Raw genomic sequence first — 14,664 nt, 5'->3', positions numbered from 1 at the left:
CCGTTTTCAGTCGTTAATTAGTTGAATGAAACCTCTCTTTATACTTTATGTATTTGGATCAAGCTGCTTTCAATATGCCTTCCTGTTCTTTTCCCTCGTATCTAAATATACATTTAGGAATTTAAAAAGCCTTCACAGTCGTTAATGGAGACAAACATTCCTCCCTTTGTGTGATGAAGTTGGTTCTGTATACTTCCACCAGCTGTAGATTCTGTCAGAGGTAAGAAATGTTAATCACAGCATTTAAAGAGGACCTGTTACCCTTTTCCTGCACTGATATAAAGGTGTTAGTGCATGTAAATGGTCTGCAAAGGCTAAAATCATACTTCCAGAACATAGTGGTATCACTATGTAACAATCGCACTCCTATTGGCTAGCGCTCCAACACATTGTATGTGATAGGCTAAGGGGCGGGACATCTGTAAGCGGTTGACCAATCACAACAGAGCTGTCCAGCTAACCAATCAGAGCAGACTGGGCTCTGGTTTCAGAGAGACTCTACATACTGATATACACCTGAACATCAGCAGGAGAGGACTCTTTAAAGTAGAGACTCTACATACTGATATACACCTGAACATCAGCGGGAGAGGACTCTTTAAAGTAGAGACGCTACATACTGATATACAGCTGAACATCAGCAGGAGAGGACTCTTTAAAGTAGAGACTCTACATACTGATATACACCTGAACATCAGCAGGAGAGGACTCTTTAAAGTAGAGACTCTACATACTGATATACACCTGAACATCAGCAGGAGAGGACTCTTTAAAGTAGAGACACTACATACTGATATACACCTGAACATCAGCAGGAGAGGACTCTTTAAAGTAGAGACTCTACATACTGATATACACCTGAACATCAGCAGGAGAGGACTCTTTAAAGTAGAGACACTACATACTGATATACACCTGAACATCAGCAGGAGAGGACTCTTTAAAGTAGAGACACTACATACTGATATACACCTGAACATCAGCAGGAGAGGACTCTTTAAAGTAGAGACACTACATACTGATATACACCTGAACATCAACAGGAGAGGACTCTTTAAAGTAGAGACACCACATACTGATATACACCTGAACATCAGCAGGAGAGGACTCTTTAAAGTAGAGACACTACATACTGATATACACCTGAACATCAACAGGAGAGGACTCTTTAAAGTAGAGACACTACATACTGATATACACCTGAACATCAGCAGGAGAGGACTCTTTAAAGTAGAGACACTACATACTGATATACACCTGAACATCAACAGGAGAGGACTCTTTAAAGTAGAGACACCACATACTGATATACACCTGAACATCAGCAGGAGAGGACTCTTTAAAGTAGAGACACCACATACTGATATACACCTGAACATCAGCAGGAGAGGACTCTTTAAAGTAGAGACACCACATACTGATATACACCTGAACATCAGCAGGAGAGGACTCTTTAAAGTAGAGACACCACATACTGATATACACCTGAACATCAGCAGGAGAGGACTCTTTAAAGTAGAGACGCTACATACTGATATACACCTGAACATCAGCAGGAGAGGACTCTTTAAAGTAGAGACACTACATACTGATATACACCTGAACATCAGCAGGAGAGGACTCTTTAAAGTAGAGACACTACATACTGATATACACCTGTAAATGAACATTAGAGATCCTCTTTAAGGACTTGTCCTCCACTCCCCTTTAATCTTGCAGGTTTAAGGGTTCCTCTAAAGGGCTTCTGTTCCTTTGGAAGATGTCGCTGGCTGCCGTCCATCAGCTGCACTTCCTTTTCTCTCCTCATTAAAATGAGCATCCTGCCGCCGCTGACACAAACAGAGACCAAGGACACCTTATTAATAATTTAAATAATAATGATTCAATAGAAAAGTCCTTATAGGTTTCAGCTGACATTCCAGCAAAGAGAAAAGAACAAAAATACATTATTTATTAAATTAAACTCCAATGAACACCAGATTCTTCCTCTGGATGTTAAAAAGACCATCATTTTGTTCATGATTATACACATAAATAAAATCACTGAAACCCTAACCCCTTATTCATCCTTCCAGTGTGAATTTAAAAAATAACACACAAATCTTTACAGGTTTTAAGCTCATATTAATATATAATTCATCAGGACAACATCAGCAGAACATCAAGATGTTAAGTCTAAGTTTGAATCATTCATTAATCTGGTTGAAGCTGCAGAAAAAGACTGATAAATTCACTGATGAAAATAATGATAATTTGCATTTAGCTCTTACTTCCATATTTTGTGTGCGAAATTTCATCCGTTCATCAATTACATTTATTCCACTTCCTCATCAGTAACTGGTTTTCTATTTCTGAAGACATTTCTTTAAGCAATCCGCTTTATTTTTCATGTTTGTGAATGCATTTTGTTACTGCCAAAAATCTAATCTGGTTATTATAATTATTAGATCGTTTAATTAGTGCAACAGTTGCATCAATTTAATGGTATTCCCCTTTACTCAATATAGAAGTGCTTCGTAAATATAGGCAGCTTTAAGGACATCTCAGTTAATATTTGTAGGTATTCGTCAACAGAACCTTTAATATAATATTAATGTTGCTTTATTTTATCAAGTCGTTACGCATTATCTGCAGCCTCCAATCAAAGGGTGTCAGGGTTTAGTTCTACATAGAATCTGCTTTGTAGTTTGATATAAACCATTCATTGAATACATGCTAAATATTAAGTGGTGAATTAATATTATTGTGGTTATAAAACCAGTTGTGGTAAATAGATTATTATGTGTGAATCATTTAGAGGCCGGAATGAAATACAATAGGCCTTCAACAATGGAGAGTTCAGGCCTGTTGTATTGAAGAGCAGCGGGCTTTTTTTCCTAAGGGTTTTACATTATGGTAACACGCTCTTTGACATAGTAATGACTGTATTTTTACAAAACGAGTATTTTATAGAAATGTGTGACATGTTTCCTGTCACCTCTGAAACCTTGAGCCCCCTTTAAAAATACAAAGTCTTAAATCTCACATAAAACCCCTTAATGTTTTATAACCCGTATTCGTTTCAGAGTGTCACGCCACATATATATCCTAGTTAATATTACTAGATACAGTTTTTAAAAATACTGCCCTTTTAAGAACTGGTTTTATCAGATTTTTTAAAATAATTGCAATTGAAGGATTTTTAAGCTTTCAGAAATAATGATTTTTTTTTGTTCAAATTTTCGTTTTTATATTTAAAATCTTTACGAATTTCTTTGGTCTTTTTCCCCAAAATGCAAAAATGATTTTAACATACAATTACAATCATTTCCAGTCATTGTCTGACCGTAAAGAAATGTAAGAATCACAATAATTATAACAATCTTTACTTTTCATATTTTTCTAAAACTCGCTGGCTTTATCTGATAAAACAACCCAAAATCCACAGCTGGATTCACAAACACACCACAAATACCTTCTGAACATGTGTGTTTTTATTATTTGTGTCTCTTGCTTCGCTTTTCTGGCCCTTTCTCTCCTTCTATTGTGCAAAATGTAAAGTGAATCCTCCTTTATAGCTTCAAAGCTGCAGCTGACTCTCTGCTTCATCACTGGAAGGATCGAGGATTGCGCAAATCGTTTTATTTATTCATCCTGAGGAATTTGCGTAAATGTGCGTAAAAGAGCCAAATGCATCCAAAAAGAAAGACAGGAGGAGGGGAGGAAAGAACGCGCAGTTAACTGATATTTCTCATAGTGCTTCTTCGGAATATATACATCAGTCTTTAGAGAGCCTTTTCTGTCGCGGATGTGTTTTTGCATCCAAAAGTCGTGTGCGTAAAAAGGAAAAGGATGAAGACAAAAAACAAAAATGCTCTGAGTCAAAGTTTGAGATGTAAAGCCCACCCAGGCTGAGGTCGATGTCTTTAAATCCATTTCCTGTTCAACATCTCGATCGGTTATCTGTCTCAAGTTCAGCCACATGACAGATCCGTGTGTCTCCGTGCGTAAAGAGGGGCTGGCTTTAGAGGAGCCAAAGACGCGTCCAAATCTCATCCACAGCTCCTGACCCCCGCGTTACGTGATTCAAGACAGAAAAAAATGATGTCACGCAAAGCCACAAGGGGACCTGGGATTTACCAAATACCTTCCAGTTGAGCAGGAGTCCTGCCAAGTGAGGGACGACCTTCCTCCTCCTCCTCTTCCTCCTCTTATCCAGCGGTGACAAGTGCAGAGAATCGACGGCGGAGTATTGAGCAAATTATCTACTTTCCCTGCTCTCCTTCCTGGACGGTTAACGATCCGCGAGGTCTCGGCTCTCCGCACGCGCTGATTGCCGTCGATAAGGACGATAAGGTGATTTTTGAGGGGGGGTTTCCCAACAGATGATGCCCTTTCCTGCGGGCCGGTGAGGAGCGACCTTCCCCTCCAGCAGCTTCTTGTCGCGGTGGTGATGGACGGTCCTCTCCGCCGCCCAGCGGGGATCCTCGGCTCCCCCCCGGTTTCTGGGAGCCAGCCCGCGGGCTCAGACTCGCTCATCTCCGGCAGCAAGCCTCTCGCTTTCTCCATCGACCGGATTATGGCCCGGACGCCGGAGCCCAAGTCGATAATCCCGCTCCCCAGCTGGTTCCAGCACGCCGCTCCTCCCGTGGGGAAACCCGACCCGTCCTCGCTGCACTGCATGATCCCGCTGGTGCCGCTCGGGTACGAGTCCGGACACCGGCTCAGCATCACCGGGCTGGATCCGGGACACTTCGACGCTTCTTCTCTCGCCGCTCCGGCAGACTTTCTGGGCTTCGGGCTGAACTACAAACCCCCCCCGCAGGAGGAGTCATCCTCTCCGGGGCAGTACAAGCTCTTCAGGCCGCGCGTCGTGAACCAGTCCTCTTTCCCCGCCATGGGAACCGTGTGCTACCTGAACTGCACCGGGGACACGGGAGGAGGCTGCGCGCCCCCTGGACTCATGAACCTGCACCCCATGGCCTCCTACCTGCTCACCGCGCGCCACAAAGCCCTCATGGCAGAGAAGAGCGTGAAGCCGGGTTTACAGCAGCAGACAGATCGGTACCCGGTGAGTCAGAGTCAGATCCAGAACTACATGAAGGACCACATCCTCACCGAGAAGATCTTCAAAGGCTCCGCGGCAGCGGCGGCGGCGGCGGCCCGGATCAGCGGCTCCTGTCCCGGGACTAAACCCAAAGTGTTCACCTGCGAGGTCTGCGGGAAGGTGAGTTCTGAGTCCAGCTCAAACTAAAATAAATCACTCCGAAACCTAATGATTTATGTGTTAAATAAAGAGTTAATTCCGAGGATTTTATTTCTGATTATTATTAGAATTTCTGTCTCTTTTTTAAAAACTTCATTTGGGAAAGGAGTTGGTTAATAAAGCACCGTTCAACACGAAGAGCTGCAGCTGTGAAACATTACGAGCATTAAGAAGTGGAAACACATTCTAAAAAGGCCTTTAAAGGATTTTACTTTTAACATTTGTTTATTCAAATCAACTTGGGAAATGTAGGGATATTATTGAATGATATTGAGTCCTACACCAGTTGTATTTAGTCACTAAAACTAAATCAAAGCAAAACTCAGAAGTTGTTAATGTGATAAAGTCAAAGGGAAGGAATTTATTTCGGATTATTACGATGAGAATTTCGGTTTTTATTTTCTGAATGGACCTCTGGAAAGATCCAGATTTAAATGATACTGTTTAATGGGATTATATTTTAAACATTTGATTATTAAAGTTCATTTTAGGATATTATTGAATGGGATTTAAACTACAAATCGGATTACTCAAAGTGGTTAAAGAATGATATGTTTTACATGTGTTTATTAAAGTCTGATTTACTGATAATAAAAATCGGATTCATACAAATTGTTTTGGATCAAATCTATATCTTTTAATAATGTACATTAGTGAAATCGGCCTCATCATTTCATCAGAAAACGACATAAAAGATTTTAATTCCCTTTAATTTATAATAAATCCTCTTATTTTGAAAATGGTAAGATGTCATTTAAATGAATGCACATTTTAACGTGATGTTTGTTATAAAGACACCAAGTAAACAACAACTACAAACACAATAGGATTTAAAACGGACACCAATTGGATTAATTAAAAACATTTTTCATTTGAAAATAAGAGAAAATCTGTCATTTTTCAAAATAAGAGGTTTTTAATTAATGCAGGTGTGGAAATCATTTATTTTAAAAACGTTAAACTAAATTAAACGCTGTTAATTAATCTATTAAATAAACAATGGTAACAAAATAAAAGCCTCCAGTAAAACAGAGCCTGTTGTGTGTGAACATGACGGACACAGTAACTCAAAGCCCATTAAACGACCCCTGGCAGCTTTAATTGGACTCAGTCTGATCATTAAAAAGCCCCAGATTAAATGTTCTGAAAAACATCCCGAGCCATTAAACTGGGGCATGAAGGGGGGGGGGGATTAAAGTAGCTGTCCCTTAAATGGCTGGAAAAAGTTCATTTATATTTAAGTGATTTATTTTTTAATAAAAGCATCTTATTTTGAAGGAACTGATTTACTGTCATATTTTTAAGGTAAATGATGTTGAGTGATTTTCAACAATCACCTCAGATATAATGTACATGATATTTAAAGGGGAGTGTGTGTGTGTGTGTGTGTGTGTGTGTGTGTGTGTGTGTGTGTGTGTGTGTGTGTGTGTGTGTGTGTGTGTGTGTGTGTGTGTGTGTGTGTGTGTGTGTGTGTAGAGCCGGGTTTTATTATTTTAATATATGTTTTATTTCATTCTGTCACATCGTATTTTGGTTTTCTCTTGCAGGTTTTTAACGCGCACTACAATCTGACGCGCCACATGCCCGTGCACACAGGCGCGCGGCCGTTTGTGTGCAAAGTGTGCGGGAAAGGTTTCAGACAGGCGAGCACGCTCTGCAGACACAAGATCATACACACTCAGGTAGGACACACACTTTAAATGACATGTATTCATATTGTTTTAAAAACCGATGAATTATTCTCGTTATTTTAATTGAATTTAAACTTTATTTCAAGATTGTATTTGAACTTAAATGCAGGATATTATATTCCCCATTGAATGTTTTGATTTCACATTAACAACACATGATATTAATAAAGCTTTTTCATTTCTCTTTTTCTCATGTAATGTTGTTTATTAAACAATCAAACTACCTTGATTTAATTTGTTTTACAAATGTGATCATCCTTAAAGGCCCGTTTTCAATTTAAGATGAATACAATATTTTAAGAGAATACATTCATAACTTGAGATATCCAATATCCTCATTTATAATGAAGTGTTTTCTTTTAACAGTTCGTGTAAAGACCTGTCAATCTAATTAAAAGTGAGAGTAGCTTTTCATACCTCTCATTATTATATATATGATATATTTGAGGCATTTATTTAAGTGTTGTTTTTAGGAAGTGATCTGATTGGAAAAACTGAACATTAATAGCTTGATTTAAAAACGAAAAACAACAATTAAGGTTTGAAAACGCACTTATTGTATAAAGTGCACAGTTATGGAAATTAGACTCCTTGAAGTCAAACTGAAATGTTCCTGTTGTTGAAAATATCAATCAAAATAAAGATTGAGCTTTTTCTGTCTTTCATGAGTGCACCGTTCAAATCCTCAGCTCAGTGGGTTGTGTTTGAGCTCCTCCTGTGGCCACTCTCAACACATCGATACCATTTCAGGGAAAGCATGTTTTCACATCCTGCAGCCTCCAAATAAAACATCTGGATCTGCCTTTAACATCTGTCAAATAAAATCACACATCCTGTATCGATGTCTGGACTTGCTGACCGATGTGTGCTGTATTTACTGTGGTATTAACTGTGGTCCTCCTGTGTGTGTGCAGGAAAAGCCGCACAAGTGTAACCAGTGCGGGAAAGCGTTCAACCGCAGCTCCACGCTCAACACGCACACGCGCATCCACGCGGGGTACAAGCCGTTCGTGTGTGAGTTCTGCGGGAAGGGCTTTCATCAGAAAGGTGAGGACCGGAAATCAAAGTGTTTTTATTTTCTATCTGATTAGAAAAGACCCTGAGTTCAGACCTAAGACCTCACTGCTGTTTCTGGATGTTCCCCTCAAAGGGTCATCGGTGCATGTTTCCTGAAAGCGCTTTCAATGCCTAAACAAATAACGTTGCTCCTTCAAATGACTTCATCTGCATTATTCACTTCATTCTCCTGCTTTTATTACTTTAATTGGCCCTGTGTGCATCCCTCTTGTGCAGCTATGAAGTGTAAACAGCTCTTAACAAGTGAAGTCACAAAAATCAAAATCAAAATCAAAACCTGCTTTATGATCCTTTAGTAATGTGTGTGTAAACAAATCAACTACAAACAGTGAAGCTGACTGCATACTTTATGCTCCATGATCACATTATGAGGTAAAGTAAGATGTGTGGAATTAAATTAAGAACATTGTACTGCATTTTAGTTTGAACCTCATCGGAGTGTCTATTTCATTCATTTGACTTTTATTCTACTATTTCATATTCTACATTTATTTACTCACCTAAGTTGCAGATAACATTTTTTAAAATGATTCTCACAGAATATCAATTATATAAATGTGGCTTTACGCGCCATACAGATTATTGCATCACTAATAATAATAATAATAATGTTATATTGAGAATAATAATAATATATTATTAATAATAGCAATAATAATATATTAATAATAATAACAGTAATATTAATAATAATAACAGTAATATAAATAATAATAACAGTAATATAAATAATAATAATAATGTTATATTAATAATGATAATATATTACTAATAATAACAATAATAATATTACTAATAATATATTAATAATAATAACAATAATAATAACAGTAATATAAATAATAATAACAGTAATATTAATAATAATAACAGTAATATTAATAATAATAACAGTAATATTAATAATAATAACAGTAATATAAATAATAATAATAATAACAATAATAATAATAACAGTAATATTAATAATAATAATAACAGTAATATTAATAATAATAACAGTAATAATAATAACAGTAATATAAATAATAATAACAGTAATATTAATAATAATAACAGTAATATTAATAATAATAACAGTAATATTAATAATAATAACAGTAATAATAATAACAGTAATATAAATAATAATAACAGTAATATTAATAATAATAACAGTAATATTAATAATAATAACAGTAATATTAATAATAATAACAGTAATATTAATAATAATAACAGTAATATAAATAATAATAACAGTAATATAAATAATAATAACAGTAATATTAATAATAATAACAGTAATATTAATAATAATAACAGTAATATTAATAATCATGATAACGTCACAACTAAAGAGTGCATTGGGCTGCGTCTACACTTTTGAAGTCACAGTGTTTTGTGTTTTCTGACTCCCGTTCTTCGACTCTCTGCAGGAAACTACAAGAACCACAAGCTGACGCACAGCGGGGAGAAGCAGTTCAAGTGTTCGATCTGCAACAAGGCCTTCCACCAGGTGTACAACCTCACCTTCCACATGCACACGCACAACGACAAGAAGCCCTTCACCTGCCCCACCTGTGGAAAAGGCTTCTGCAGGAACTTTGACCTGAAGAAACACATCAGGAAGCTGCACGACCTCAACGGCCCGCAGTCCTCCCCGAAGGCCTGAGGGGTCCTGGACCTGAACCAGGACTCAGACCTTTAATCCAGGCCCCAAAAACACTGAAACTGAACTCGAGTCCTGATCTATGGAGCCCTGAAGGTGTTAGGAAGAAGACTATTTTCATTTATTAGGAAGTTTTGCCCTTAAATTACCAGTCAGTGTGCTTCGTTCCCCTGGTAGAGTCATTTGGATCCCAAATATCTTTCCTTTCAGTCGATATTTGGTGCCGATTATCTCAAGACGGCTTCATTTGGACACTGACTTCTGTCTTGTGCAGCCATGAAGTTCTCAGAAACCTTAAGGGTGGCTATAAGTTCAAAGAATATATACAAAAATATCTCCTATTTGACTCTTTGGAGGCCAAATCAAATGTCAAAATCAAAGCAAGGCTAAGATCTTTGATATGAGAAGAGGGTCCTACATTTCCCACAATGCACCTGGATTGTGAGTTTCCATCAGACCCTCCCTGCTTCATTTGGACGCTAAAGGGTGATTCTGACTTTGTTTAAACACATATCTTAAACACAACTCTTTAGAGGCCGAACAAACTGTCAAAATGTCTGTGTCCTACTTTTCCCACAATGCACCTGGATAGTGTTTTTAGCTTGTTTCTAAAAAAAACAAGACAAATTATCTTTTATTTGGACACTTTTAAGGCCAGAAAAACAGTCAAAAACAAAGCAGCAGAGGCCGAGAGATGTACATGAAACTAGGGGTCCTGCATTTCCCACAATGCACCTGGATTGTGTGGTTTGATCGGACCCTCCCTACCTAATTTCGACGCTTACAGCCATGAAGTTTTCTAAAAACGATTTTGGTTTTGACACTTTTGAGGCTTAACAACCTCAAAATATACTCTGCAAAAACTTAAGACATCCTGATTAAGCTCCAAAATCAAGGTGTCCTACGTTTCCCACAATGCAACTGGATTGATTGTCAATCAAGACATTACACAAGTATTCTTAGTATTCCTAAGAACGAATTAGCACTCCTGATTATACAACTAAAGAAGTTCCCCTTTAAATAGTTTGAAGCAGAAGATAACCAATCGTGTCGCCTCCCCGATGAAAACTGACAATCGTAATGGAAGAAAAGCTGTAAAATATTTGGTCGTCGATCCAAAACGCCCAACGACAATCAGTATTTTTGACTCATTGAACCCATGAAATCCAACAGTATTTGGTCACAAACTGTGACATTTAATCCTTGTTTTTGGTCAATTAAAGGCACAATGAGTAGGATTCTCCAACCTCTATAAGCGGGTGGGGGCACAACTCTCTGAGTGGACGTTTATGTGCTGAAACCCAGATTAAAAGCGGAGTGATCATGTGCCAGATGTAAGCACACAACCAAGGAGAAGCGACGAAAACACACCAACGAAAAAACTGCAAATATAGCAAGACGAAACACCAAGTGGACAAGGATCTTTTCAAATAAGCACCGTAACCTTCATTCCACCTGGGAAAAAAGCTCCAACTTTTGCCAACAAATCCAACTCATTCCATCAAATGTTAAATATAAATTCCCATGAAAACCCAACATGTTGCCTCCTGATGTGACCCGGAAGAAACACAGGACTCCTATCAGGCCTCTTGACCCTTTCCTCTTGAATTTGACCCCTGCCAAAGCCATGAGGACCCTTTCTAACCCCTGGAGTCCCCCACAGTGGCCCCTCAGACTCATTATAATGTGACCTCTGACCCCTAACGCCTGGAAACTAGGCCGAGCCGCTTTGGACTCTCTCTGCTCGCGTTGGACTGAGAACTCTTCAGAGGGGAAACTGAACTTTAGAGTCCTCTGAATATTAGTCATGATATTATAACGGTGGCTAAACATTACGTCATTTGTCATCAGTGATTACTGGTTTTCATTTTTTTGCATCTCAGGATGTGGGATTGACGACACCAGAGATGCAGTGGAGGTGAAACGACACACTAAACTCAAGTAAAAAAAAGATTCACACCAACATTTCATCAGAAAAGTCTTTCAAACTAATGTTATATATTTTGTTTGTGTCAACAAATCCCATGAAAAGACAAAACCAGGTGATTTTATGCAACTAAATAAGTATTGTGTGTGTTTCAAAGTCTAATATATCTTCTTTCTCTGTGCCATAGTGTGCCGTTGTTGTCCAAAAATATTAAAAACCCATCATCATTTTACATTAATATACATGTTCCTTTATAACCCTCAACACACACACTGCAGTTTATTTGGACTCCACACCACACACACCATCCTGCTGACACAAACACTCACACAGAGCACCAAATATGGATTAATCCACCACAGAAAATAGACCCCAACAAATGCACTATTGCCTCCTGTTTGTTTAAAGAGGCCATATTATGCTTTTGGGGGTTTTCGCTTTACTGGAGTGTGTTATATAAGTATTTTCTGTGCAAAAAAGGGTTATTACAGACCGTTTAGCTGCACCCTCTTTCAATTTGATATTATAAAGTGATGTTAAGATAAAAAGACACACAAAAGCAGTTCAATGTCCTCCTTTTTATTGACCTGCAATGTTAGAAATGATGGTCAAAACACCAAAAATAGTACTTCATGTAAAAACCACTATCACTCCTACACTGTTGATGGGGTTTGTTTCACTTCACCTCCACATCTCCGGTCCCGTCAGTCTGTTGTTATTTTTTAATTTAAATCTCAGGATTATTGTAAAAAAAAAAAAAAGGTGTTTTATGATATTTATTTTAAATTGTACTACTGTTATAAGACAAGAACCATGTCACGGGGAAAGGTGTTGGGGCCTCCTGCTGCAGATGCTTAACATGGAAAAAATAAATAAAATCAACTGTGTGTCTGATCACTTCTTGAATTATTTTACTTTAACATAAATACAACACGCATTTTGGGCGAACACATGAATACTATTGATATTTCATAACCAAAGACATACTAAAAGATCATATTAAGTACTTTATATACTGCTGGGTAACTACATCCTTAATTATATAGCCTATCAGAGTTCATTAGTTGATTCATATTGTGAAGTATTCATTCAAATCTGAAAAGTCACTCATAAAAATAAGTAAAAAATAAAGTATCTTCTTTTCAAATGCAGTGGAGTAGAAGTAAAAGGTGTAATAAAATACAATAACTTATAATACGTAAAAATACGTTAATTTTATTACAGTTATTGAGTAAAAGTACCCAGTAACTTTCCAATCCTGATTATTTTCCGCTGTTTATATTGTTTCCAGTCACATCAGGTCAGTGAAAAATAAGCTTCGCTGTGATTGGCTGCGTAGGAGGCGGTTCCTCAGCTCTGGAGGCTGATTGGCTGAGAAACGTGGTTAATGTACAGATCTTTAAACGCTTTGCGCGGCCTGAAACGACCTCAGAGAAGTAACCTTGCACTCGTTTTTGTTGAAGGCGCATCTCTCATGGGCGGTGACATGTAGCTTCCTCCATCCGCCCGCACTTGGAAATGTACCCCACTTGCTCCCTCTTTGTTAAAACATGACATAGACGTAAGTGCATTTGCTTGAAAAAATGCTCTTAACTCACACGATGATACAGCTCTGACATCGCCCACACGGGGTGCACTGTACATCAAAATAACTTTCCTAGCATTCCTCAGTGAAATTCCATCCATTCCTTCCATGGACGTAAAGATCTTCTTCTACTGTGGAAAACTACACACCGAGAAAACAGGAAACCCGGTGGTGTTACTTTCAGAATAAAACATTGTGCCACTTCATAATTCTACTCCACTAACACTCAGAGGTAAATGGTATATCAGACTGTAGTTCACCTGCAGTAAATCCAGCAGCTACCCTGCAGTATACAAAGCCATTCAAACTAGCTGCACCTTTACCAGCTCTGAGAACACTTTAATGATCAATCATTATAAAACATATCAGAGATATTATTCTGAAATGGACCAATCAGACAATGACTACTTTTACTGTCACTACTTTAAGTACATTTAGAGGAGAGTACTTTCTACTTTCACTGGAGGAACATTTAGAATACTTTCACTGTGACAGAGTATTCCTACACTCTGGTACTTCTACTTTACTCAAGTACAAGATCTGAGTACTTCTACTTTACTCAAGAACAAGATCTGAGTACTTCTACTTTACTCAAGAACAAGACCTGAGTACTTCTACTTTACTCAAGTACAAGACCTGAGTACTTCTACTTTACTCAAGAACAAGACCTGAGTACTTCTACTTTACTCAAGTACAAGATATGAGTACTTCTACTTTACTCAAGAACAAGACCTGAGTACTTCTACTTTACTCAAGTACAAGACCTGAGTACTTCTACTTTACTCAAGAACAAGATCTGAGTACTTCTACTTTACTCAAGAACAAGACCTGAGTACTTCTACTTTACTCAAGTACAAGACCTGAGTACTTCTACTTTACTCAAGAACAAGACCTGAGTACTTCTACTTTACTCAAGTACAAGATATGAGTACTTCTACTTTACTCAAGAACAAGACCTGAGTACTTCTACTTTACTCAAGTACAAGACCTGAGTACTTCTACTTTACTCAAGAACAAGACCTGAGTACTTCTACTTTACTCAAGAACAAGACCTGAGTACTTCTACTTTACTCAAGTACAAGACCTGAGTACTTCTACTTTACTCAAGTACAAGACCTGAGTACTTCTACTTTACTCAAGAACAAGACCTGAGTACTTCTACTTTACTCAAGTACAAGATATGAGTACTTCTACTTTACTCAAGAACAAGACCTGAGTACTTCTACTTTACTCAAGTACAAGACCTGAGTACTTCTACTTTACTCAAGAACAAGACCTGAGTACTTCTACTTTACTCAAGAACAAGACCTGAGTACTTCTACTTTACTCAAGTACAAGATCTGAGTACTTCTACTTTACTCAAGTACAAGATATGAGTACTTCTACTTTACTCAAGTACAAGATCTGAGTACTTCTACTTTACTCAAGAACAAGACCTGAGTACTTCTACTTTACTCAAGAACAAGACCTGAGTACTTCTACTTTACT

At 37.8% G+C, this 14,664-nt stretch overlaps 1 protein-coding gene across 1 annotated transcript; it reads left to right on the top strand.

Moving 5' to 3' along the window:
* Positions 1-4,432: 4,432 nt before the first annotated feature.
* On the top strand, positions 4,433-9,667 carry fezf1 (FEZ family zinc finger 1). Its single transcript, XM_063908121.1, has 4 exons — positions 4,433-5,206; positions 6,793-6,927; positions 7,851-7,983; positions 9,432-9,667. The coding sequence occupies exons 1-4, from the start codon at positions 4,433-4,435 to the stop codon at positions 9,665-9,667; spliced, it is 1,278 nt and encodes a 425-aa protein (XP_063764191.1).
* The last annotated feature ends 4,997 nt before the right edge of the window (positions 9,668-14,664 follow it).

The sequence above is a fragment of the Eleginops maclovinus genome, chromosome 2 (assembly GCF_036324505.1).
Source record: "Eleginops maclovinus isolate JMC-PN-2008 ecotype Puerto Natales chromosome 2, JC_Emac_rtc_rv5, whole genome shotgun sequence".
Lineage (NCBI taxonomy): Eukaryota > Metazoa > Chordata > Actinopteri > Perciformes > Eleginopidae > Eleginops > Eleginops maclovinus.
This window is presented reverse-complemented; position numbering and strand designations above follow the sequence as displayed.

Excerpts from the sequence above, each read along its gene's own strand:
- fezf1 (XM_063908121.1), top strand. The coding sequence starts at position 4,433 with ATGGACGGTCCTCTCCGCCGCCCAGCGGGGATCCTCGGCTCCCCCCCG. Across the intron at positions 5,207-6,792 it reads CCTGCGAGGTCTGCGGGAAG|GTTTTTAACGCGCACTACAA; the intron begins GTGAGTTCTGAG and ends TTTCTCTTGCAG. Across the intron at positions 6,928-7,850 it reads ACAAGATCATACACACTCAG|GAAAAGCCGCACAAGTGTAA; the intron begins GTAGGACACACA and ends GTGTGTGTGCAG.